The sequence below is a fragment of the Plectrocnemia conspersa genome, unplaced genomic scaffold (genome assembly GCF_051122295.1).
Source record: "Plectrocnemia conspersa isolate PC_06_02 unplaced genomic scaffold, ASM5112229v1 ptg000011l, whole genome shotgun sequence".
In the NCBI taxonomy this organism is placed as follows: domain Eukaryota; kingdom Metazoa; phylum Arthropoda; class Insecta; order Trichoptera; family Polycentropodidae; genus Plectrocnemia; species Plectrocnemia conspersa.
The window spans coordinates 29,323,196-29,349,959 of record NW_028277175.1 but is presented as its reverse complement, the minus strand read 5'-3'; the positions used below and the strand labels follow the sequence as shown (position 1 = coordinate 29,349,959).

Genomic DNA, 26,764 nt, shown 5'->3' with positions numbered 1-26,764 from the left:
CGCCCAAATGCATTGTGATCAACTAGAGCGTTTAGATGCAGAAATAAATAAAAAAAGACCTGCACTGGCTAATCTTTAAATGCACAAAATTGTTTTATTAAAAAAACGACATTCTTTTCCGGTACACCTAATATATCTAAATAAAAATACACTTAAATTTAAATTTTCATATATTTTACACATATTTATAAACATAAAATTTTTATATTTTATACAATTACTTTAGCGCATTGGGAACGATTGGTCAAATGCCTTGAAAGGGATTGTTTGTGTTTGTAAGAGTTACCACATTTTACGCATTTGTAGAAATGCTGTTTAGTGTGAGTGACATTATGCTGCGCCAAATTGTGTTTCCCTTTAAAAGCTTTTCCGCACACTTCGCATTTGAAACTATAAGAATCACTATGGGTAAACATATGGCGTGTCAATATATATTTGAATTTATACTCTTTTCCGCAAATTTCGCATGCAAATGAGAAAGAATCAAGGTGGATTCTCATGTGCCGTGTTAGATATTGTTGCTTTTTAAAAACCTTTCCGCACTTCTCGCATTTAAAATTGTAAGAATCATTATGAAGCCCTATATGTCGTCTTAGTTTTTGTTTCAACTGGAACGTTTTCAGGCAAATCTCACATTTATATTCCATAGATTCGATATGAACGTTCATGTGACGAAGAAGATAATATTTACTTTTAAAGGATTTTTTACATTTGTCGCATTCAAAGACTGTATTACTATGACAAATCATGTGCCGTGAGAGAATATGTTCATTTTTAAACGCCTTTCCGCACGACTTGCATTCAAAATTATAAGAATCTTTATGAATCTTGATATGTTGTAGGAATTTATATTTATCGTGGTATTCTTCTCCACACTTATCGCATTTTAATCTATTGGAATCACTATGGAGATTGACGTGTTTCATGAATGAGTGTTGGCTTTTGTATGTTTTATCACATTTATCGCATTTATATATTTTAAAATCTCTATGGGTATACATATGGATTGATAAGTTACGTTTACTTCCATATACCTTTTCACAAATATCACATTTCATATTGACATAATTTTCTGGACAATTGTGAATGTTCATATGTTGTTTGAGGTATTTTTTTTTCAGAAAAGATTTTCCACAATCGTTGCATCCAAAAACGTGGGAATGCTTGGCTAAATGCAGCTTCAGATACATTTCCCATTTGAATGCTTTTCCGCATTTTTCACATTCAAAGTTATAAGAGCTGCTATGTATTCGTATGTGATTTGCGAGGGCATATTTGTTTCTAAATACTTTACCACAGTTATCACATTTCACTTTGTTTTCTTTATCTCCTACAATAAGATTGATGTTATTTTATAATTAAAAACATAATTAAGTTAATATGTAAATAAGACATTACTTGAATGTTTATCTCCTTCTTTTTGATTCTGAAAATAGTTGAATAGCAATTGTTTTAGAATAGTAACATATTTTTTTTTAAATTGACAAACTACAAGGAATGTTTACAAAGTTATAGGAATTTGCCTGTAAATTTAATACTCTCCCAAAAGAATATTTCCCATTACTAATTTTTCCATAGCAGAAATATTTTTTTCATCGACTGCCATGTTAGGTCGATTATTTTCTTAATCAGTCGATGCAACAGAATAATGTACGTTTCGATTCAGCAGAACAAATTTTTTAGAATTTTGTAAACATGCGTCGTATATGATAATGTGTATAATTACTTGTGTGACTGAGTTATTGGGCTGTTGGAAATCAGTATTTGTAATACGTGTATTAAGTTCATCTTTAATGTCGTGAATTTCTGAAAACATAATATATCTAAAGGTTGGCTAACAACACTTTGCTTACAGTCGAATCGTATTTAGTAATAATCGGGTGAATTACATTTTACTAATTGAATTTTATCCATACAAAATTTACCAGAACTGCAAGTAAAATATCTAAAGATGGATAAAAATTAATTGGGCGACACAATATTGTGGCAGCATGTACATATATAAGGTTTTAGGAAAACCCAGACTAACCTTAACCTTTGCAGTAAGGTCGTTTTTTAGGGCATCGAAAGACCAACGAAACACTTGGATTACTATTTATAATATTTTTTTAAGTTATTACTATTTTATACATCATTACTCATTATATTTATGTTAAGTAAATGTATATATAACAGAAAAATATAATTATCTAACAATTTTAAAATCAATACAAAATATTTAAATAATAAAAATTGTATACATATTCATCTAGTTGTGGCAACTCAACTTAATTTGATGTACAAATAACTGTGATAACTGACCTTTGGACTTGCATATTAACTATATTAAAATATATGTATTTATATGTACAATAAAAAATCAAACCTATTTCAATATTATTTTCTTCTTCTTCATCACAACTGTCATATTCTTCTTTAGAGTTTTCGGACTTAAAAAAGAAAGCATTTTAAATAAATAATGACTTTAGTTTTATGGTACTTATATTACCTTCATTTCGCATTTGATTGTATTATCACAGTCCAAAGTTTCAACATCCGGTTCTAAGAAAGTATGTGTTTATTAAATACGAATCAATATTTTAGGTAAATAAAAACATTATTAAATTCATGATACCGCTTTTAATTAAATATGAAAACGACATATTGGCGATTTGATGAGAAGATAAATCCAGCTGATCCTTGACGTTAAGTGGTAAACTCAACTTGGGGTCTTAACACCACATACATGCGGCCATTACGTGAGACACTAATAAAATAAAATAAAACATGTTTTTTATTTTTAATATTAATATTATATAAGCAATAAAATTATTAAGCTGTAAAATACACTTTTATTATTTAGTATACTTTTTTCTAATAATGATGTAATTTCGCTGGCTTTATACCCATTTTTCTTAACAATTTGCAATAATAGTAATACATATTTTCTAAATTCCAGAAAAAAATCTATTTTTTATTTTTATTTTACAGGTAGAAAATTAAAGTAATAATAAATCAAATAAAAAAATTCACAATGGGGTCGTCCATATATGACTACATCATAGTGAAATGAACGGGAGAGGCTTATATATCGTTATTATTTGTGACGATATGGGTTCGAGAAAGTAAAAAATCAACAATTAACTAAAATAAAAGTTTTGTTTTTGATTCACTTTAAATAATTAATCTTTCCTTCACCGTGATGAACACCGAATGTACACGTCATCTTATTATGTGAATATATTTATAAATATGTCGAATAAAATGTTCACAATTTAAGTTTTTCTCTGCGATACAATTACATTATAAATTAAAGAATTATAATTCAATAACAATTATCCGAAGTACCAATAATAAATATTCTACTGACAAAATCGGATATCAATTCGTCAATACAGCCAATATGAGTGTCGACAGTATTTTTTTTTGCTTTATATGGAAATGATGTTCATTACAAGGTTTTAAAATTGATTTTTCAATATTATTGTTGTAAATAAATATTTGGAACATTTAATTTATGCATTTATAGAGAAAAATTTCCTCGAGACGTTCTCCTTTTGTTCTTCTTGAACAAAATAATCCGAAATGACCTTATTTAACTCCTGTAGAAATTTATCCTCTTCGAACAAAAATTTCCGAGATGGCCTTTCTATTTTTAGTGTCCTTTTTTGATATTTTCAAAATCTTTATCACCTTTGATACTATTATATAAATGAAACACGTGTTTGGCTAATATCATAATTCATATTTTATTTTAAGAATATAAAGCCAGCTTTATCATTCATTGTCTGTGTCTACACATTTATATTTTTTCTATACAATAAATAAACATGAATATCCTACTAATAGTTATTCTTATATTGTAGTATGAGTAGAAAATGTACTTACATTTACAATATCATTTCATTAACCAATAAATTACACACACATCTAGTTCAAATATAACTATTTTAAGTAATAAATGCATTAAATTAATAATTATGAGAAACATTGCCTAGAGTCAATTATATAAAACAATATTTACACTACGTAAGCGAGTGGTAATAAAAAACTAAGAACATTTTTGTACACAGTAATTTAAAATAAGTCAACAATGATTGTTTAATTGTATACTTCAACTATTATATTAGACATTGTGAAGTTTTAGTAAATTGGTATCACTCTTATGAGGTGACGTTGATCATCAACAATAGGCACTATGCGAATTATATTATATATTAATTAAGTTTTTTATACTTGTTGAATAGTTTTGACTATTTTCATCGATAGTACACTTATACATTAATCATCATATCTCTTTGTGACGTATGTTGTACATACATAAAAAATATATTAGACTACTAAAATATATATTTTATATAAAACAGCACACTGATTCATTGAATTTGGTAGCTGTATTAATCACAGATGTAAAGATAATATATAAATATAATTAAGATAGGAATCGTTTGTTAAACTCCGTTGAGTTTCTACTTAACCTCTTCTAGTAGTTTTGAATAGACAATATCAATATCCAATCGTTTATGAACGAATCGGTGGCAGCATCTCTTGCTGTTCATCATAGCCATAATTAAGAAGACTTCTTTGATTAGAGCTTCGTGCGAGTCTTACATTAAGGCAACAGTTTGCCCTTTTCGGCGGTTAATATTATTGGTTTTAACTTCTCTTTGCTGTTTAACGTTCCCGTTCTGCCGCTGAAGTAATCTTCTATTTCTTGTAAAGACTTTCCTTTGGTTTCAGGTAGGCAGTAATAGAAGAATATTGTACCTAAAATGTATTATTAGATTAATTAAATCCATATTAATATATAAATATGAAGTTGGAAACTCTACTATTGTGCTTCTACAAAAGATAAAAATAAGACGAGCTAGCACTTGATCAACCACGGTGAAGTTTACTATGTTTTAAGGTGCATAAAATATGGGAATTCTATTGAGAAAAAGGAGAATACTATAAATTACTTACCAATTAATGATATACAACCATAAAGCCAAAACGTGCCATGCCTTTCCAAGTGATGTGATAAGAAAGGATATGTTTTAACGACGATGAAGACGAATAAGTGAGCTGAACAAGTGGTCATTCCACCCAAGATTCCTCGAACTTGTGTAGGATACACTTCCCCTATCATGACCCACGGCACCACTAAGAAACCCATAGTGCAAGCCATGGTGTACATGAATATGCAAGTCACAGGTATCCATGTGTGTTGTAGAGGTAAGTTGTTGGCCGTCCACCAATGTTTGTAGTACAGGTAAGTTCCTAAGCCGAGCATCGTAAAACCACACCCAAAGCCTGAGATGAACGTTAGTGGTCTTCGTCCACATTTACGTAGAGCTATGCAGGCTGCAATTGTAAATACAAGACGGACTATGCCTAAGATTATAGTTGCCAAATACTTGTTCATCTGCGTTCCTGTTTCCTGAAATTATATATTAGATAGTAATATGAAATTAGAATAATATAATAGAGTGGTATAGAACAAATTAATTACTTGGAATATTTCAACAGCGTAGAATGTTATAGTGTTAACACCGCTGAATTGATACATCATGAAGTATAAGAACAAGATGCCGAATGGTTTCAATGATGATGGACGTAACAGAGCTTGTATTGTTTCTTTTGGATTAGTTAACCTATAAATTAAATATAATTGTTAATTAATAAAGTTTTTTATAAAAAAATGGAGAAAATTCAGAATAAGGAAAGTACAGGAAAAAATATTTTAGTCGAATTTTACATATAAATCTAAGTGTTTTATCTTTGCAGCTAAATTGTTTCAGTATTATTAATTCTAAGTTAAACGTTAGTTATAGAACATACCGTTGCACGTTATTTGTCTGCTTAAAATTAATCATTTGATCAATTTCACCATTGACGTTGAAAGTTGATCCCCTCAGTTTTGCCAGACTTATCCTTGCTTTCTCGTTATCGTTTCGAGACAATAGATAATTGGGGGTCTCTGGCATTATAATCATACTGATAAAAGCTAAGATTGGCACCGTAATACTGATACCGGACAATACTTGCCAAGTTAAAAAGCTGCCCAAAACATACTGCAAATTAATATAGAGTGTTAATCACATTCATTAAATAAATATACTAAGAGTCAAAGTAATATTACTTGAATGAGTACACCTAGTGATAGACAAACAGAAGCTAGAGCACCCAGCATTCCTCTGAGATGAGGTTGGGTCACTTCGCACGTGTAGACTCTAGCCGGTGCTCCGACCATTCCAGATCCTAAACCAACTAATACACGACCTAGGAATATAATAAATTGTTAATACGCATTATATATATATATATTTATATTAATAAAAATATAATACAATTGATACCTGCATATATCATTTGGACATTTTGAGCACTCGCTATAATAATCCATCCTAATATTAATGGTACTTCAGTCAGAATTAATGTAAGTCTTCTTCCGATTCGATCCATCAAATAACCTCCTAATATGCATCCTAGTGGTGTACCGATAGAGCTCAAACTCGCTGTAAAGTATAAAGGGAATAGGTCAAGATTTAGATAACATAAAGCTATGAGACAACTTTTATATGTCAAAATATGATACATAATCATAAATAATACTGCAATTTACTAATACCAGATTAGATTTTTATTAGAAAAACTATTCTAAATTAGGTCGTCCAGCAATAGCTCCAAACCCTTTGCTTTATGAATTAAAGATAAGCTTTTTTTATTGACTGATCATAAACTAATTATTTTAAGGAAATATTGTAATGTTTTAAAAAGTTTGTTCAAAAGATTTAAAATAATTACAACTGTAAAAACTTAGGTTAATAACATGTATAAAACAAAGGATCCTCTCAGAAATTGTTGAACCTGAGCAGTTGATAATACAATCACATTTATTCATTCACTTTTTAATCTTATCACATTTTAACATTTCAATGTTAAAATTTCTCATTGAGATGTTATTTTTAATTATATCATAACAAATATAATTAAGCAGCACGCTTAATAATTATTGTAAATCTCACAAATTATCACTTAAAATTATTTGTAAGATTTACAATAGTATCAAAAGTTGCATTATGACTATAAATACTCCTATGACTAAAATTGTGTAACAATGTTAAGATACTAACATAATACTGTATTATTTTCAAGTTAGTATCTTATTATTGATTAAATCATTCAATACTTTCATTCATTGAATGCTTTTGTTATATCATTTGTATGACCTTAGAGAAACGTGTGAAATCGATTCAGTAAACATCATGAATATGAGACTTGTAGAATGCTAACGGCGCACTATTCCAAAATTTTATCAAACATTAAAAAAATCGACCAAAATTTAACTTTTTATGTTTAATATATATATGATACGTTAATATTAAACCAAAAACTATATTTAGAATAATTTCCGTTTATTCCAAGTATACAATATTTTTAGTATGTTTAGTTTTGGTCATTTTCCTTAAATTATTTCTCCTATTTGATTTTAATATAAACTAGGACTAGTTTACAAACCAGTAACTTTTTTTAATGAACGTTATAATATTACTTTATTAATGTTGTTTTTATAATATGTATTATGTCGAGATTGTGTTTTAATCATAATATCTCTGGAGAGATAATTTATAATAGATACATTGTAATAAAAATAAAATTATTTTTAGGGGGGGGGGGGAAGTTTCTGAATGTATTTTTATTACCATAATTATTATATACCAAATCTATACCAATTAAATTTACTAATATTTTATAATTTTTTTTGGTACTTATTAATTAGCTAGGTGCGAGGCTCAAAAACAACCAGTTGTTACTTCTTACTCTGCTGTGCGCATGCGTGCCTGTTAGTTAATTAGCGTTCGTGCGTTTATGAATTTAATATATGGAATGAAAATAAATAAGAAAATATTTTATAGTTATCAAATTTAACAGTTGCGTTCAAAGCCAAATCTAACCTAAACGAATATAATGGTATAATGGTTAATTTGCATAGGTTAGGTTTGGGTTTAAACAGCTCATAAAACGTAGTGAGTAGTAACAATTTGTGGTATTTGAGCGTCGCGCCGTGCTAATTTTGTAAATAAAATTTAAAATAAAAATGTTTAATTGGTTGTGTAGCGCAACCTTTTCTCATAAATATTATTTTTAGCGTATTGGTCATAATGTTATGGCCAATACAGTGTTTCATTAACTTCGTGCATTTTTTGGCCATAGTTTTTCGGCCATTAACACATTGTTGCAACTTTATTAAAATAAAATAAAATTACAAGTGCGTTGTTATTTAAAAAAAATTAAGAGTTCTTATTAAATAGTTTATTTATAGGGTAATTTAAAAAAAATCTCGATGCGCGACTTGATGTTAATTTTGTAATATATTATAAACTTGTGGTGATTCCCAAAATGGCATTGTTTCCAAGGTTTCGAACTTGAACCTTTAGTGCATTAAGAATGCAATTTGGCAGCCCAGGCGACAAGCATTGGCAGCAGCAGAAACGAATACTTACTAAATTTAGACATGACCGGATAATCGTCGACGATGACTCGATTCACGTTTTTCCCTTCTTTTTTGGGTTCAAAGACTCAAACACCTTTATATGGCGGTAAAAATAACAAATTACGACTACAAAATAAACAACAAGAAAACCAGTTGTACAAATCAATCGAGAACTTTAAGTTAAAAGTAAAACGTTTAATAAAACTATTATATCTTTATGGGTCAGTATAATGCATCCTATTAACAAAGACTATTAATTATGTTTATCTAAATAATAATGTCGTTAAAAAAGTATTATAAAAAAATAAATAATAACCTATGGGTTTTGACAAAGTATTAGTAATTCATTAGGATAGGATTTATTCATTCTTATTAAACTTATACTTTTAATTATATAAAATATTACAATGGATATGAAGTCGTATTGCTATTGAAAGAAGCGGATTCGAATCTCATACGAGCCGCAATGAAATTGAACTAAAAGAAAATCATGTTAACTGTTTGGTAACAGATTATCTTTTATCAACCACTTAATTTTTTTAATCCTAGCAAACTATTACAACTTAGCTAAAAAGGGTCAGTTCTCTTGGATGATAATGCAGCACCACACTCATCAAATATATTATTCTTGAGCTATTTTCAACTTTTAAAACATTTTCCTAGCACACATTCAACACCTCTGATTCGTCGCCGATCTTGAACTCAAAGATTAAGCATTTGCGCGTTATTGCAAACTTCAGTACAAAATAATCACTCACCGATCCAACTGGCTTGCTCCTCGTCGATCTTGATCACCGAGTCAGCTGCTTCCAGTTGAGGGATGACCACCGCCGAGAAACCGAAGACCAGCCCGGTGTTGATGCATCCAAAGTTGGCCACGAAGGCAGCCAAGACCTGGCGCAAAGACTTGCCTCTGCCGCCCTTGACCTCTTTACCGCTCACTGGGTGGGTGATGACGATCTTGGGGGTTGTCGACTCCTCCATCAGGGCTTTGGTGTCGTTTCTAACCGAAAAACAAGGTAAAAAGTCAGGCGTGCACGTCGATAGTGTCGAGAGAGTATTGAGATAATTTGTATGTGATAAAGCACGAATAAAAATATAAAAGTAAAGGCAAGTAGTATTTAAAAATCTTTTTTTAATCGTTATTTTAACCATAATTTTACAACCTTTTATATAATATTTTTTTTATTACAGGTATACTTATTTTTCGATAATATCAATTGTGTAATATTCTTCGACAACGTCAATGGTGTCCAAGTGTCGAGAGGGCAATGTGACATTAAGACTATCAATCGGCGGAGAATATGTGATAAAGCACGGAGATGGCTTCTTAAAAGTAATTATTTGCCGTCAAAAAGCAGAAGCGAAGAAACATGTATAATACAATATAAAGGCAAGTAGTATTTAAAATATATATAATTAAATTAATGGACGATAGTTTAATTTTAATTATAAAATAGGGGCGTTTAACTGCTCAGTGAGAATTTTTTTGATGTTTTATATTAAACAACTATAAAATACCACATGTCATTTTCGCCCACAATTTGGTGACTATTAAAATAAATTGAATATATTAAAAATACTTTATCTTCGATAAATTAATTAAAATTTAAGACTTAACAAATATTGATAATAATGTTCATAGTATGATTTGTAAATTAGTTTTTTCTTTAGGTAAAGTGTTCTACAAAAAAAAATGCACATAATAAAAAATCAAGAAACATTGTTTAAAAGTATGAGGAAAGCTGTCATATTTGTAAGCCACAATAATATATAAAATAACCGCAATTTTTCCACATCCGCCCTTATGAATATTAGCTATTTTGTTCATTCATAATTCTGACTCTTTAATGTCTACAAAAAATGTAAATAATAAAAAATCAAAATACATTGTTTAAAAGTTTGAGGAAAACTGTCATATTTACAGACTACAATAATATGTAAAATAACCGCAAATTTTCCACATCCGCCCTTACGAACATTAGCTATTTTGTTCATTCATAATTCCGATTCTTTAATGTTAACTACATTCCTAATTGATTTGTTAGCTGTTTTGAAACTGTATGGTTTTATTTGATTGCGATTTCCGTTCTTAATCAACGGCAAAGATGTTATTTGTGTATTTTTTTCGTCGCGATAATGTAGATTTGTGTTCAATGTCACGTAGACCTGTTCTTTGTGTTTTCTGTCGCTTGCATTTAAAGGTATACCAAAAGTTATTTTCGGATTATAGCAAAGATAGCATTTGAATAATGTTTCAATTATAATAATGGTATAATATCTTTATCTAAAAAATACCCTTTACAGTGAGATAATAACTACCTCAAGGGCTTAAAAAAATATCAAATAAGGTTTTGAAATATTTCGCAGCGGCTTTGAAGGTACATCCATTAACTGTTTTTTTAGGGCTTCGCTTCATCACGCGGTCACAAGATGCTTTAATGGACCATCGTCGTGATCAATCGGCGTGCATTCGATAAATTAATAATTGGTGACAATTAAAGGCATGTGATGCACAATAATTGAAAGCGGTTGTGCAAATTGCTTTATATACACCAGAAAAGCACCGATAAGTTTGAGAAAGTATACTCTTTCATTATTATATTGTATAGCATTATTTATAGATTCGTTATGATCAACCGAAAAAAGTCATACTATATGCCAGTACCATGATTTTGAAAGTTGCGATGGAAAACTAAAAGTAAATGACTAAATTACTACGTTGACAACATTTATTAAACTTTTTGATTTTTCTTACTCACTCATCAATTTATCTCAAGACAAATTCTGACATATTATATGGACAAAAACAGAGTGCAGGAAAAATTCATACTATATATAATAAATAGGCAGATTAACCGTGTAATTAAAAAATAAATAATAGGTTGCGTCTGCTACTAAAGTTGGACAAGTATTTTACAAAATGCAGTTAAAACGCTTTTACGACATGCAATATTTGGAGAGTTTCTCTATTTAAAAATTAAAATGTATACACAATTTTAATATACCCCCTGCAGAAAAATATTTAAAATATTTATTGCTCCCGGTGTCGTTTTAACCAAATATTTTTGTGTCCATATGATCATATTCTGAGAAACATAATTTGGTATAGTTTATAAAGCAATTGATTATGTTTAACAATACAATGGCAGAAGTATTTACTGATAATAATCGTTGCTTTAAATCTTTTGATTGTTATGCTTACACCTATCTCCTATATTAAGTTATTTATAATAATCTAAGATTATTTTGCATTATGCATTGCGTTATCATTTTTCACTTAAAGGGCGTTTTATAACAGTATATTTTTGTTTACGTTCATAATTGATGCCATAAATTGTTTGTTTGACAAGCGCAAATGTTTACATGCTCGTAATAGTTACGGCCAAAAAACGGTATTTGTTGCCATGCCGAAAAATTAATACGATTTATGATCGTCGTGCTCCCCCTTTGAGGCGATAAAACAATTTAATAGTAGCACGTGATGCGGGCCAAGTAAAAATTTCATACATTTCTATGGGAATCTATTTCCCTGACCTTTGGATTTATTGTTGTTATTCTTTTCGAATGGAACAATTAATTAAAGTGCATCGTCTGTTACAGATGCATCTGCGACGACCTTCAGACGCGTGACCAAAGTTCAAGCACGTGGTGCTTTTATCTTTTGCCGGCTATTATATTATCATTTTTTGCTTTATAATAATAATAGCATCAAAACAATTTAATAAAAAGTTGCAACGCTCATAATTTCAGTTATTGGGACGCTCGTTATAATGAGTAATATGTTTATTTTTTAAATCAGAGCGTCTAATTGATCAATTCTAAAACTCCGATATACACGATACTGATAATTTGAATTCATGTGATTCACATTAACAAGCGTTTTAACCTACTTGTAATTATTTTGAAATACAAAGCACAAGATAGTGTCAGTAAAACGTAGAATAAACGATGGCTATTAAATACGTTTTCTATATTTAGTGTGTTTACGTCGTTTTATTGATTATTTTGTTAAGCAATTTAACGCAATATAAAATATTTATCCATTAAAAGTAATTTGTAACAAGGGTTCTTGTACAACCAGTTAAATATAAGCTGAACATAAAAAAAAAATATTCTGCAAGTTTTTTAGAGACCTTAATTATTAAAATCATTGATAGGAGTTTAATAACCCTGTCACTGTCACCCATTCAGTCGCATTTATAAAGAATAAGTATTATCACCAGCAAATGTTATTACCAATATCAGTGGCAACATCCAGTTAGATATTAATTTAGTATTTTTTAATTTATGGGTAAAATATAAAAAAATCACTGAAGTTAATTAGTTTAACGGTTTAATTTAATGTTATTTAGCATTCAAGTTTTTTATTTTTATTAGATTGTCTAAATTAAGAGGTATAATATTTATATAATTTGATACATATTGTGTATTTTTGGCCATAGTCTTACGGTCATAGACACATTGTTTTAATATTATTAAAACAAAAAAACAAATAGCGATTTTCTTATATTTGCAGTACATGAGTAGATGGAAAGTCCCGTTGTGTTTATGTCTGTATTTTTGTTGTAATGATTATTCCTATATTGTAGATGTTTTAGTCATTTGATGAAGTCATGTCATATAGGGGTTGATTAGCTCGTTATTTCGGATCGTACAACCGTATCGTGTAAATCACTTTGTGTATAATGGTATTTAATTTAGTTTCTCAATATTCCGCACGAACAAAAGGGCGCTGTCGTTTTTCGCACGTCGGCGGTAAATATGAATCGAATCGTCCGTCGTTTTGATTAGTTCGATTTGGATACTCACGATTCATGGCTGAGCAGCGGCGTGAATTCCGTGAAGGTCTGGATTCCGCTTCCGCTCGGCACCGGACACCTTGCAATCGAAACGAACGTTGAGTCTAATCTGGCAAAAGCCCTCCGTCCCCATGCACTTTTGTTACAGAAATACACCCCAGTCGTTTTCGTGCGCATGCGCGCGCTGCATGCGCTTATGCATGATTGCGAAACGGTCGCAGCACGTGGTGATAAGGGGACGACGAAAACAATGTCTTATTTATCATTTACGCTGGCGCGTTATCGTTTATTTATTAGCGTATGTTCTATAATCTCATACTTGTGCAAAATCATATATGCGTCGTCGCAACTCTAGAGATTCGAATCCAAGCATACAGTTGCACTTTCTCTGTCATCAAAAATTCGCTTACGTTATTTGAAAACTACGTATATACGATGTTCTTGTTTATCTAAATTGCATATTGAGAGATTGTTAAAGGCACAGTGCCCCTAAACTATTACTGTATATTTTATAATAAGAAAATTGTTGACCAAGAATTACTCCAATGCGTTATAATCATAATTGTATGGTCATGACATCAATAAAACCCCCTGAAAAACTATCACCAAAAAAATCACGTCAAGTTTGATAAAATATCAAGGTTTTTCTTTGATTATAACGGTAAAATCCACTACGAATTCTTACCACTGGGTAGTACGATCTATAAGGCGTATTACCTTGCAGGTTTACGCCCTTCGCGTAAAAAAAATTCAGTAAAAAATACATCTTTTGTTTTATAAACATTAATTATTGACTGCGTGACATTTTACTCAGACAATTTATGAGATGCACATATTCTGCAAATTTACACCCTTCCTAACTTTTTATGATGTAGGCGACACGCTTTTGTGTTAGCTTCAGTATCGTTAATCTCTGATTTGCTTTGATGTCAAACCTAATATCCTCACTAACAACCCATAAAGACTACCCCACCCTTACGAAATTCTCGGAACGAAATTTTTAGATGCACATTTGCCATTATTAAATTCGATGGCATCCCTACCCATTGCGTTACAGATATTTTTAATTGCTATTATCGCATTATGATCGAGTTGAAACTCAAAGCATAATATAGCTTAATTGAGATTATTTTAACTTCACTGCCATTGTTGATTTAGAGTTGAAAATATCAAAACAAAAAATATCCCGTTATTAAATAGCATCATTGTTTATTGTAAATTTATAAAAAGTTGTACATTTTTGCAAATGAAAAAAAAAAACGCAAAGACTAATGGAATAACCTGATATATGGATATCAGACGCGTACGGTGAGACAGAGATAATGCGTTACATGCGTTCCGCACGGCACCCCGACAAAGCCGCGCAGGACAATCCCGCGCCGACTAAGCCGCGCCGTCATAGCCGCGCAAAGTCAAAACAAAATTCATTTTATAACATGGTTTTTATTTATTAATAATTACAAATATATATATATATAGGAAAAGGGAGGCGTCTCGCTACCGCTCGCGCCGACTTTCACTGTAGAACCAAACAACCTAACCTTTTTTTAATGATATTGTATTGATTTATTTTCATTTCGGTATATTTTGTAACTGTCCAGCATCATCCAATCTATGACTAACTGTTCAAAAAGTGAATCACTAGTGATAGAGCTGTTCACAAAACAAAATAATTAGAATTAAAAAAAGTCGCGGCAATGTCGGGGTTAAATTGCGCGGGATTGTCTTGCGCGGCTTAGTCGGGGCGGGATTGTCCGGCGCGGTCACCGTTACGCACGCTCACTTTTTCTCACTCACTCTCGTCACTTAACACGCGAGCGAGCGAAAAGGAATGTATCTCACCGTACGCGCCTGATGGATACATTACTTTTCTGACATTTTCATATCCATTAATCATTTTGTCACGAAAATGTTTATTTTAAATATGTTATTAGTTTTCTCCTAGCATGTGTCGTTTTATGTTAACAACAGTTTAATATTGTATATTGATTCAATAAAATGAAATGAATGCCAACTGTATAAATGATAAAATATACATGGGGAAAAAACTAATATCAGAATGCTAGTTTTGCAATCAGTGTATATTTTAACATATTAATTAACTAATAACAACTTTTTGGTAAAGAATGTTATCTATCAAACATGCGTGTACGCCTACAACTTAAAAATAACTACATAAGTAGAAACTATACATCATTACAATAGTAAATTATTTTATAGTGTAGAGCATGAAACTCAATTTTAGAGTTAAAAATGTACTACGCATAATAAGTATTTTAAAATAAATGATACAGCTGGAATAAGCGTGTATTTTTTATATGCATTGAATATATTATCATTGTGGCAAAAATATTGTTGTTCAGTGCTTTTATCAAAGCATTATTGAGTTGAGCTGTCAATATAAACTTTACAATAAATACAATTAATTTTAATAAATAATTAATGCAATTATATAAGAACTGAGTTTGAACTAAAACTTTACTATTGTATCATTAATACATGAATAAACATACAAGTAATTCTAATCTGATGATTGCTAGGAAACCATAAGTACATTGATAGTTGTAGTGTTTACCTTACAATTAGCTAATAGTTCCATATTTGTATAGTGAACATTCGTTTTTATCGCAACACCATTGTAAAATCGATTTATCTCTGTCAATTTAACAAACTTAATAACAATAAAAAAAATCGATTGTATTGCTTCATTATGAAGCACTTTACTTAAGCTATCGCACGTAGCTTGTTTGCACACAAAATGTGAACTTGACCGATACAAACTGTCAATTTTCGATTAAGGTCGATTCGCATAATACATATGTGGTGTGGAAAATTACCACGGGCGTGTCTGGATGACAATAAATTATTATCGAATAGGAAAACTATCTCGAGTGTATAGCAACAGATGTGTTTGCGAAATTTCCAATGAAATATTCGCGACGATCGCGAAATGCTACAAAACCGGATTATTTTATGTATGTTTAAAATGTCGATGTTTTAACTACTAATCTCTAAACTGTTTTGAATATAATTTTGTATACAATAGTAAAGTATGATGTATTGAGTAAATAAATATTATTAATAATTGACATCTGGCCCTGGAATGAATACAATAATCTCTGGATATTTAATGAATTGCTGTGTAAGATTGACAATGCATTTATACGCAAATTTTATCAAGAAGGTCGTCACATACATATATATAATAGTAAGATGGTGATTTGCAAAAAATATTACATATAGTCTGAGTTAATCCAAACACCACGTTTGCATACTATAGAAAGATTATTTTAATGCATAACTTCTGAATAAAAAATATCAAGAAATATAAGCTTTTCTAGGATATTTTTTGCTCTAAACTCAATTTGATAGTTGCGAAACGTCCATTTTCAAGGTATAATATATATATTTCTTGTTAATTAATATAGTTTTGGTAAATATAGCAATTATTTAGTAATTTTGATACTTTCCTCGAGGCGTTGCAACATTATATTATCATTAATAATTATTATACAATATAATGACTTAACATACTATTGTTTAATATTATATATGTATATATAATCGACGATTTTTAGTTTTAAGAATATAGTGTATATATTTACTATGTTATCTGAATTTTCACATTAATAAATAAATATTTTTTTAATTAAGCATTAATTTAATGCATGCATTCACATAATCCATATACAACCCATTTATTAATTGATAAGGCTAATAGTTAAATACTTTTGATTCGTTATCTAGCTTCAAAGTTAGTATGATTGGCGCCACGTGTGTTTATATCAATAAAACCAAATAAAAATTACAACCACGATCTTCACACGTATTTTAAAGTAGATCAATGATTTTTTGCAAATCGCGTGGCGAATCGATAACTTTCGAGAAGCTATGACTATGTTCAAGGGCATTTTATTTTTATTGTATTCTATTGAACACTTTTGTACTTGTGGTTTTTGTGTTTTATTTGCGGTTTGATTGCGTTTATTTTTTATAATATATTAAAGCTTAGATATGGATTCGATTTGAAAGTTTGGGAAGCGTCATACGGTGCATTATTAGTGATAATTATTTGGACAGTTGTTAAAATAAGTATAAGCATGCATATGTTTTTGTGCAAATGTTTTGGTTATTGACATGTAATAGTCTTTCGTCGACTTTTGTTTGTATTTCATCATATTTTTTTGGGGATAAAACTGTTAAATTGAAGTAATTAGTATTAATTAATTTATAATATTAGTATTAACAATAATTAAATAAATATTTGAAAGTATTAATTTTGTCAATTATTGCATTATCCTTTTTTAAAAACATATTTTAATAAGCAATTTTAAGCATTTTGCAATACTCTTTACAGGAGTATATACCATCAAACAATCAGTAGATATTATACAATAATATAAAATATGTATATTTTTAGAAATTCGCGAGTATTCATTATATTTTTTAAAAGTCGGGCTTCGACAGAGATGTACCTGTCGTTTTCAAAAAAAATATACATATTTTATTTTCTTGTCAGATTATCTAAAAATAGTTTTTAGTTGTCTTATTACGATATACTTAGATAGTTATAATTTCAGGGCAACGAACTAAATAACATTTAAATAATACAGTTAATAATTTTAAATGGTCAGTTACTTTTTAACGAACGGTCAGTATATCTCCAATTGTGGTTATTAACTCGCCAGCGTCTATTATAACACTATTCGAAATAGTATATGCTATTTTTATCTACAAATTTTATAAAACCATTTCATTATATATGAATTATTAATATTTAATTAAAAAAATATAACTAACAATTTATTATTTATGTGGTTCTTCATACCCTCGCGCAGTTAATGCAAATGTTAACTAAATTATACTTACAAGAGTTAATAATAAAATATTGCGTAATTTAAACAAAGGATAATCTACAAGAAAGAATTCGATAAATAACTCAATAGACTGAAACTAAACTAACCATCATGGTAAACTCTTGTAATGTAATGTAATGTAATGTAAAGAAAAAACAATCCTTTTGTACATAAAGAAATGCATAAACAATGTGTCAAAACACGTTAATTTATCACGTCATTATTACTCTCGTAAATATAAAGAATTCATACACTTTTGTGCATTATCGTTTGCACAAGGAATTGCCCATCGGGCGCTAGAAAAAGCACCATTGATATTCACACCATATTTGGAATGTGTTCATATAGAAAATTTAACTCTTTCAAGGCGTTGGTCGCGGAGACGTCCCCAATCGTCGGTACAAAAGGTCTGATTCTAAGAGAGCCAGACACATGTGATAGGGAGAGTAATCACACGACAGACAGCAGCCGACAGGTTAAAAATTGTCCATTTATTAAAAATACTGACCAAATCAAACACAAATTAAAAAAAAATAGTTGAACTTTAACTTTGTACAAAAAAAAGGTAAATATTTTTATAAAGATTTTATTGCTGGGTATTTAAAAGCTAATTATTTTTAAAAATATAGAAATTTTCGCTTTACTATGAATTAAAGTAAAAGATAAAAATGCTCAGCTTTGTTTAAAATTTATAGTAATTATTAATTATCAGTAACTTTTTAATAAGCGGTGAGTATTTTACTTCAACGTTGAGTTAATCTAAAAAGTGTTTTTGAACTAATGAATGTGTTTCATTAGTTCAAAAAAAACAGAAATTTTCACTCTGCGGGGAATAAATACTTTTATATATGACTGTCAGTAATATTATTAATATATTTTCAGTTATTAATTATACTTTGTTTGTAACCTTTTTTATCACAGTATTTATTAAAAATATGACAGTTTAATTAAAACATTTTATTAAATAATTGCAACTACTAAACGTATAATTAAAATACTAACCAAAATCAAATAAAATTACTGACCCAATAAATCGTAACATTTTTATAATGTTCATATAATCTCTGAATGTTGCTATTAAACCGTCACATCGACAATACCACAGTAATCATGTCTAAATATCAATAAGCAATAACTTAGTCATAAACGGTCAGTATTTCTTAAATAAATGGTCAGTGTGGCTCTGATTTTTGCTATTAACTGGTCATAAAGATTTATTTTTATTTTTTTATTTATGTGTAAAAATATAAAGGCTTAATAAACATACAAATTACCATTTATATATAAAAATATTATTTTTTAATAATTACTGATTAACTGTTTAATTTAAATTTGGAAAAAACAAACAAATTTACCGATTCAATAAATATAGACACTAGTTCAGTTATTTGGTCAAAATGGTCAGTATATTTTTGAAACATAGTCAGTAAGGCTCTGATTGCGAATATTAACCAGTCATAGTGACAATACTAAAATAATTAATATTTTAATTAAATACTTTAGAAATATTATGAGCCATGTTTTGCAACGTATATAAAATATAACTAATAATTTCAATTAAGCATAACATAATTATTCAAAACAGATCTTTTAATAGCATCTGACCTTTTATTAAAGCCACTAACAACAATAATAATAATTTTTGCCTCAAGATTTTGAGTCATTAGACTAATGATTAGTTTCTATATATAATAGACAATTAGATAAATGATTTACTTAATATCATTTTATTAAAAATTCTAATCCATGTGTTTAATACATAAAACATTTAACATTTTATGTTTATATTTTAGATTATAGCCTAGTTTTATGTTTGTTTTTTATAGTAAATTTATGTTTTAGTGTATATAATTTACTACAGAAGTTAATATATAAATTCACTATATAATTATTTTTGTTGTCAAGAGACTGATGTATCAAATATGTATTATATGTTATATACGTACATTACTTTTTGCAATTGAACAGAATTAGTACAGATGTTTTATGACTTATAACACACATTCAGCAATATTTACACAGATGCGACCCATAAGTGAGTGAGGGTGAAAAAAAACCATTTCATTGATACTGATATGAATGAACCTTTCCATGGGAATGAGAACAAAACTGTTACGATACAACCAATCGCAAAGGGCATGCAAAATTTTTATCAATGAAATATAATATTAAACAAACTTATTTGCTAAATACAGTAGAATTCGGTTGTAATAAAATAATCGTCCTTCTGTACTTTTATCAAAAATAATTTAAAATAAGTTATAATAAGTGCAATCTTACCCAGCCATTGTTTGATGTATCACTATTGTTTATTAAAATTATTATTGCTATTATTAAATCACAATCACTAGTTTTCGCTGTTATCATTTATTACTCAGCATCCTGATAGGTTTGTTTTTGACTTAAATTTAAAGGTCTAACTCACTGTATAGGGGTTTTGATTGTGACCTTATCTTTTAAAAAAGTTTTGCGGCTGTCAACGAACTGCGATAAGGCTATGCGTGTGTTTCGCGTGCGACACGTTGACGACCGCTGTCGCACTGATGATCTCTTGACATATCTCAAACTTTTATAGTTTATACTCCCACCACCGCGCATGTTTGTGAATACTTTTATATTAGGTTCAACAATAGATTATTGTTTAATATTTTCAATAAACACAGGCAAAGATTTAAAGGAGGAAGAATTTATTTAAATGTGAATATTAAATTCATTTCATATTTTTTATTTTAATTATTCATCTGTTAGATTAAGAAAATCTATAAAAATATCGTCAAACATCTTTTTCAGATATGTCAAAAACTGAGAAACACTATATGCTCGTATGATATTCGAACACAGGTCTTTCAGGTATTAATCATCAACTAATACTATTGGTATATCCTGCTGGTATTATATAAAATAATAACTACTTATACAGGGACGTCATTTCAGGATTTTTATTATAATATTACAACTTAAATTAAGTAAGAATCGAATGAAGAGGGGAAAAAATAATAACCACTTCTCAGAAGTCAAGGATGTCAAAAGCATCAAAATCGTGACGTTGCCGTCGCAGTGGGAACGCTCGTTACCGAGCTCGGAATATTTTGGTCTTAACAGGTAATATTTCGCCCTACACATATTTTTTTAAACGAAATTTGCCGGTGGCGTATATGATTTAACAAGTGGCATTTACAACTGTCAGTGTAATACCGTTAATTACATTGCTTTTTTGACTGTCAAATTACACTTTAAAGCAGCATATAATATTAGATAAATTATATTTTATCCAGTATATATGTACATCTAAGGTGAAAATGTATTCCAATATGATTTACTGAAACTGCTAGTAAAAATATATTTTGACTGGTAATACACATAAGTTTGTAATAATTGTGTCAATAAAAAGAACATAAGTGATATGGTTGTAATCTTATGTTAAAAATCCTTTATTTTAGTAGCTATGGTTTATGTGTCCAATCATATGAGAAATAGGGACAGATTCCCAGAATAGAGAGTCATTAGTTGCGTTTCTCTCTCTGGCAATAGTGCGCTACCTTTTTTCATTTATACGACCGACCCAGAATTTTTTATTTATTAGATTTCTAGGAAAATTGTTCTATATAACGTTTCAATTTAAATACATTTTTCTCGGCAGATGATGAACAGGGACGTCATTATCTTTGTCCAAGTTTTTATTATAATATTACGACTTAAAATACAGACTAACTATGGAGCAATATGCGAGATGCGACGTCTGTCTGTACTTCTTCTTCAGCTTATTTTCCTTTGAGAGATATGTTGGTTTAGTTTATATTTTAGACTTGAACTAATGAAAGTTATAAAACTTCGTGAGTAGGGTAGGGTTTGAACAGAAAATGGACGCATTTCGCAACTGTCAAATTGAATTTAATAGACATTTTAAATTCGAGATTGTTTTTTTTAGTTTTACTTTGATCAGTAATGCTTGAAGCCGAATTAGAAGAGCCAATTATCTTTATATTTATTTAAAAAATAAAGCTAGAGTCGCTCAACGAGAAATGTTACAATGCATAAAATACAATCGTTAATCTCAATTCATCTTCTCAATCACATAAATAAATATAAACTCAGATTATTATAAATACTAATAAATACAAATTTTGATTGCAAGATTAAATGAATTGTGATAAACGAATTAGAATTATAAAAAAATTAAATAAAAGACGTGAAATGAGATACCTGAGATTAGATCCAAATATCCGATTTAATATGTTTTAAAATATATAATAACCCTAACAAAACGTAAATCGTATATATTCATTTATATATTATATTTTATTACGATTATGTTTTTAATCCATTTTATAGATATATAAATTTTATAAAGATTTTTTAAAAACATGATACCTTTAACCATTGATGATTTTATATTAGTAATGAGTGTATATTAATTGCTAATATACATATCAATATCCAATCAATACAATAAAGATCAACGATCTCTAAAAGTATATTGCTATCGTTGATAACAAACACAATAAAACTTGTTTGTATTGCTTTAAAGTGTTTTTAATGAAAATGTAATTGACACAATTCTGAAATTTTTGCTATCTTATTATTTTAATAATAATATTTCTATCATCCGAAAATAAATATTATATTATTGTTAAAATATGCATTTATTTAAGTTAATTAATAAAATATTGCGGGTAAAACCAGTTTTTGCATCTCTCTTATATTATTATTTTTCCTAGATATATTTATATTCTCCGAGAGATACATACATGTCATTTTCTCATCTGGCATATATTTAATTATAGATGAAGTCTATGAATAATTTATAATTTATATTGTCTATTTAATAACGTATGACGTAAATATTTATTTTTGCTATATATAAAACTGCAAGATCACGCGAGACACATGCAATATAAATTTTACCATGCACTTTGGAAAAATACTGGATTAATAACAGCAATAATCGAATTCTGACTATCAGATTAATATTGCACTGCAATTATTCTTCAGAATCAATTATTGTACCAAGTGACTTACATGTCTGAATAATATGTATAAATTAAATACAATTTAGACACAAATTTATTTACCTATATGCAAATACTAAAAATTATATAACATCAATGACTCAACAAAGAAATGACGACAATGAACGCCAAAGGTAAACCTTTTGAGTTCATTATCGTCATTTCTTTGTTTAGTCATTAATATTATTACATTTTTAATGTTTGTTTATAGTTTAATGGAATTTTTTAACGTTATTTAACATTCATATAAATTAATACTTTCTATTTCACATATGCGATTCAAAGATAATAAAAATAAGTATTGTTCATTAAGTTTGTTTATTTAAGATAAGAATGTTCAATTATATATAATACATATGTACAATTAGACATATAAAATATATGGGTAAATACAAAGTTGCTTATTTATTATTATTTATATTTAATTTAGGTGATAATGTCAGTTTTTCGTGAATAAATTAACTACACATAACAGTGCATAGAATAGCTCATTCATATTAAATTTATTACCCATAGAAAATTGTATAATATATATTCATAATACATAATTTAATTTATTAATCGTATACTAAATATTGATAAGCTGCTGTTGTCTTATATTTTATAAAAATTATAATACATTTACTCTAAATACATAATTAATTATTATATTTAAATATTTTCACATACATATTATATGTACATGAAGAAAATCTATAAAAAATAATGAATATTAAAAAGTTGCTAAGATTAACTTAAACAATAAATGTGTGACAGTAAATGTTGATTCACAGTCGATAAACGATTCACGCGCGCGAATATGATTTTTTTGTACGCATATAAAAAATCGCGGAATTTTTATTTGATTCATTGGAATTAAATAAAATTGAAGTGATTAATAGAATATAATAATTAATAAAATATACGTATTATTAATTTTTAATTTTTGTCTAGTTTTTCATCACTTACTAGTTGTTGATTGTATTTAACACCGTTGTAAGGCATTGGGCTAACGCCAGTTATATTGCACTGAATGATCAACATAAAAGTGAATATAATATATAATATAGAACTGGGGGAAGCAAGGGTATAATTTCAAAATTATCTCAAAAAATTCTATAAAAAGTTTGTTCATCACTGATTTATATAAATTGTTGATATAAAAATATTAAAAAGTATGTTTTATTGTATTCCAATTGTGTATTTAATTTCACAAGTACTGAGTTTCTTGCAAACATTTGTTCTAAAGTGCAGTGGTGTTTTTACTATTTATAAAAACAACACAAAATTATGTAGCAAAAGCTCATAAGCGTGCATAGTTAATAAACGTTTACTGTGAAATGATGCACAAGGTGTGCAAATGACTATAGTCCATATATATTTTTGTTTAATAATATACCTTTAATTTTTGAGAATGTTTTTACCGTGCGTCTGTTGATTTTAAACCTATGAACGATTCACGAGCGCGAGCGTGATTCTTAATTCATAGCAAGTAATACTATTATTCAGATCAGAACCATGAAATTAAAAATCTTAAATTATAGATTGAAGCTATTCGTATAGTATTCTTTTGCATATGATACTTACAATGCTCATAATACATTGTTGAGATTAAGTAATTTGATGCATAAGTTCTGTATACAAATATTTTATTATCAAAATTTATATTATTATTAAAACTGTTTTATTGCAATTATAAAAATTATCTCATAAGTAATACATTTATTGCAAATATTTATTTTAAAGTGTAAAGAAATAACACAAAATTATTTATTAAAAGATCAAAAGCGCGCGTCGATATTAAATATTTACATTGAAATGACGCACAGGATGTAGTACATATATTAATTTTTAAGAATAGATAAACCTAAATAAAAGGACTTTACTTTTTATTTTTGGGAATGACCCTACCGTGCGTCTGTTGATTCTCAACCTAAGAACGATTCACGCGTGCGAACGTGATTTTTTTCATATATCATATAATTTTATATTCAGATGAATATACGATATTTATTGCAATGCAATGCTTATAATTGATTCTTATTCTTCTCTTCTCCCATGGCGCTATAACCGGTGGTCGGTTTTTGTCTTCCTCTGCAGTCGGAACGCTACATTCCCACTGCAACGGCGACGACACGATTTTATTGTTTTTGACGTGTATTTTTGTCTTATGAGGAGTGATAATTGTTTTTATGCCTTTCTAGTCACCAAACAAGGTTTGAATACACATTGACCAACACTCTTGTATCAGAAATACGTAGTATTATCTGTGGTTGCTCATAATTGATTGCTAAGATTAAATTATTTTGAAGTTATTGACTTCTCATTTACTTTTCTTAAATACTGAATGTTCATATGGAGATAAGTAGTATTTAAGTATCTATGTAAATGCTATTTTTTATTAACTTTTGTGAATGATACTTAAACAGTAAATTTTCACACAAAATTAATACTAATTTTTTTGATCCCACGTCTTTAATGAGATTTGACGTATGTTATTGATATGTGGAATATCAGTTAATAAAATATAATGTAAGTATGTATACAAAAAATACATATGTTTAGTTTGTAATTATGATAATAAATAATATATAATATTTCAACAAGTTTTTTTCCCATTTAATTTGCAATGTAGACTAACACAAATTCAAAGAATACATTACTTTATTTATTGTTTCAATATAAGCAACTCTAACAGTGACTACATTTAAAGAAATATTGATTGATACAATTTTACTAAAGAAAAACAATTTGATATGTAAAGTAAATATTTTGTAGTTTATTCATAGTCTTATTTCATTTCACGATTCCTGCTACGTCACAAATCAGTTGAGTAAACGTTTACTGATTTACACATTTGTGTATTATTATGACGATCATTTTACACTAACAAATCTATTTTTTGACTTATTATTGTACACAAGTTATATTTAAACAGTAAATAGTTATTTATAGACATCTTTTTAGAGAGTTTTTTGTTTAAAGAATGCAGAGAGCACGCATGTTTGCTCAATTTCGCTACCAATTGCTGAACCACAGAAAAAGGAGTGTGGCAACAAGCCCCCAAATCTCAATTAGGTTCATTTGACCTGCCGAACTTACCTTATCACAGATTGGTTGTACCAAATAAATGGTGACGTCGCTTTCGCCGAATTGATTGGTTTTCAAATATCAATTTTTATTTCCAAAGGTCAACTAATGTGACCCGGCGATTGGTAGGCGAACGTGCGAGGACAAATTTGCTCACATTTTAATAGACCGCCGTTGTTGTTGCTTGCTCTGATTTAATTGTTTATCAACTCCGACAATTGGTCGTGACCAAATAGCAACCCTTACGCATTTATATAACCTTACACAAAGTTGTTGATTGATATCAGATATTAAACTCATTTATAAATTAATATAGGCTAATGCTTCAACAACTCTTAAATCGATCTAAATAATTGAACTATATACATATTAGTTATATAAGAATATTCAATTAAATTGTGACTAATGTTAGTGAATTATTGAATATCATATTCTAGCTTGTTGATTTCAATCAATTACATTTTATTTCAATGTTTTGTTGATAGTTTGCAGATAAAGATTGTGTAACTAATTTGCACATTTGTTTTGTTATGGTTTGTGGTGTGAGCATAGCAAATAAAATTAATTGAC

At 28.7% G+C, this 26,764-nt stretch overlaps 2 protein-coding genes and 1 long non-coding RNA gene across 5 annotated transcripts; 1 reads left to right on the top strand and 2 right to left on the bottom strand.

The window, feature by feature from the left end:
- Positions 1-155: 155 nt before the first annotated feature.
- Positions 156-2,747, bottom strand: LOC148230192 (uncharacterized). The gene is made up of 6 exons (XM_088198691.1): positions 2,615-2,747; positions 2,489-2,541; positions 2,366-2,429; positions 1,727-1,806; positions 1,399-1,426; positions 156-1,330 (listed from the first exon to the last, which is right to left on the bottom strand). Exons 1-6 carry the CDS (start codon positions 2,640-2,642, stop codon positions 210-212), a joined length of 1,374 nt encoding a protein of 457 aa, XP_088054817.1. The 5' UTR covers positions 2,643-2,747; the 3' UTR covers positions 156-209.
- A 956-nt stretch (positions 2,748-3,703) lies between these two features.
- LOC148230190 (trehalose transporter 1-like protein) lies at positions 3,704-20,658 on the bottom strand. Of its 3 annotated transcripts, XM_088198658.1 has the most exons (9): positions 20,397-20,658; positions 13,271-13,339; positions 9,217-9,461; positions 6,321-6,479; positions 6,104-6,243; positions 5,803-6,035; positions 5,474-5,615; positions 4,945-5,401; positions 3,704-4,746 (listed from the first exon to the last, which is right to left on the bottom strand). In XM_088198658.1, the coding sequence occupies exons 1-9, from the start codon at positions 20,402-20,404 to the stop codon at positions 4,592-4,594; spliced, it is 1,608 nt and encodes a 535-aa protein (XP_088054784.1). In that variant the 5' UTR covers positions 20,405-20,658; the 3' UTR covers positions 3,704-4,591. The 3 variants fall into 3 exon arrangements, with proteins under 3 accessions (XP_088054784.1, XP_088054785.1, XP_088054783.1); XM_088198659.1 differs by lacking the exon at positions 13,271-13,339; XM_088198657.1 differs by lacking the exons at positions 13,271-13,339; positions 20,397-20,658 and having other exon boundaries at positions 9,217-9,654.
- LOC148230191 (uncharacterized) lies at positions 9,430-9,854 on the top strand. The gene is made up of 2 exons (XR_015811501.1): positions 9,430-9,568; positions 9,653-9,854. It is a non-coding gene; the product is annotated as an uncharacterized LOC148230191 (long non-coding RNA).
- Positions 20,659-26,764: the final 6,106 nt, after the last annotated feature.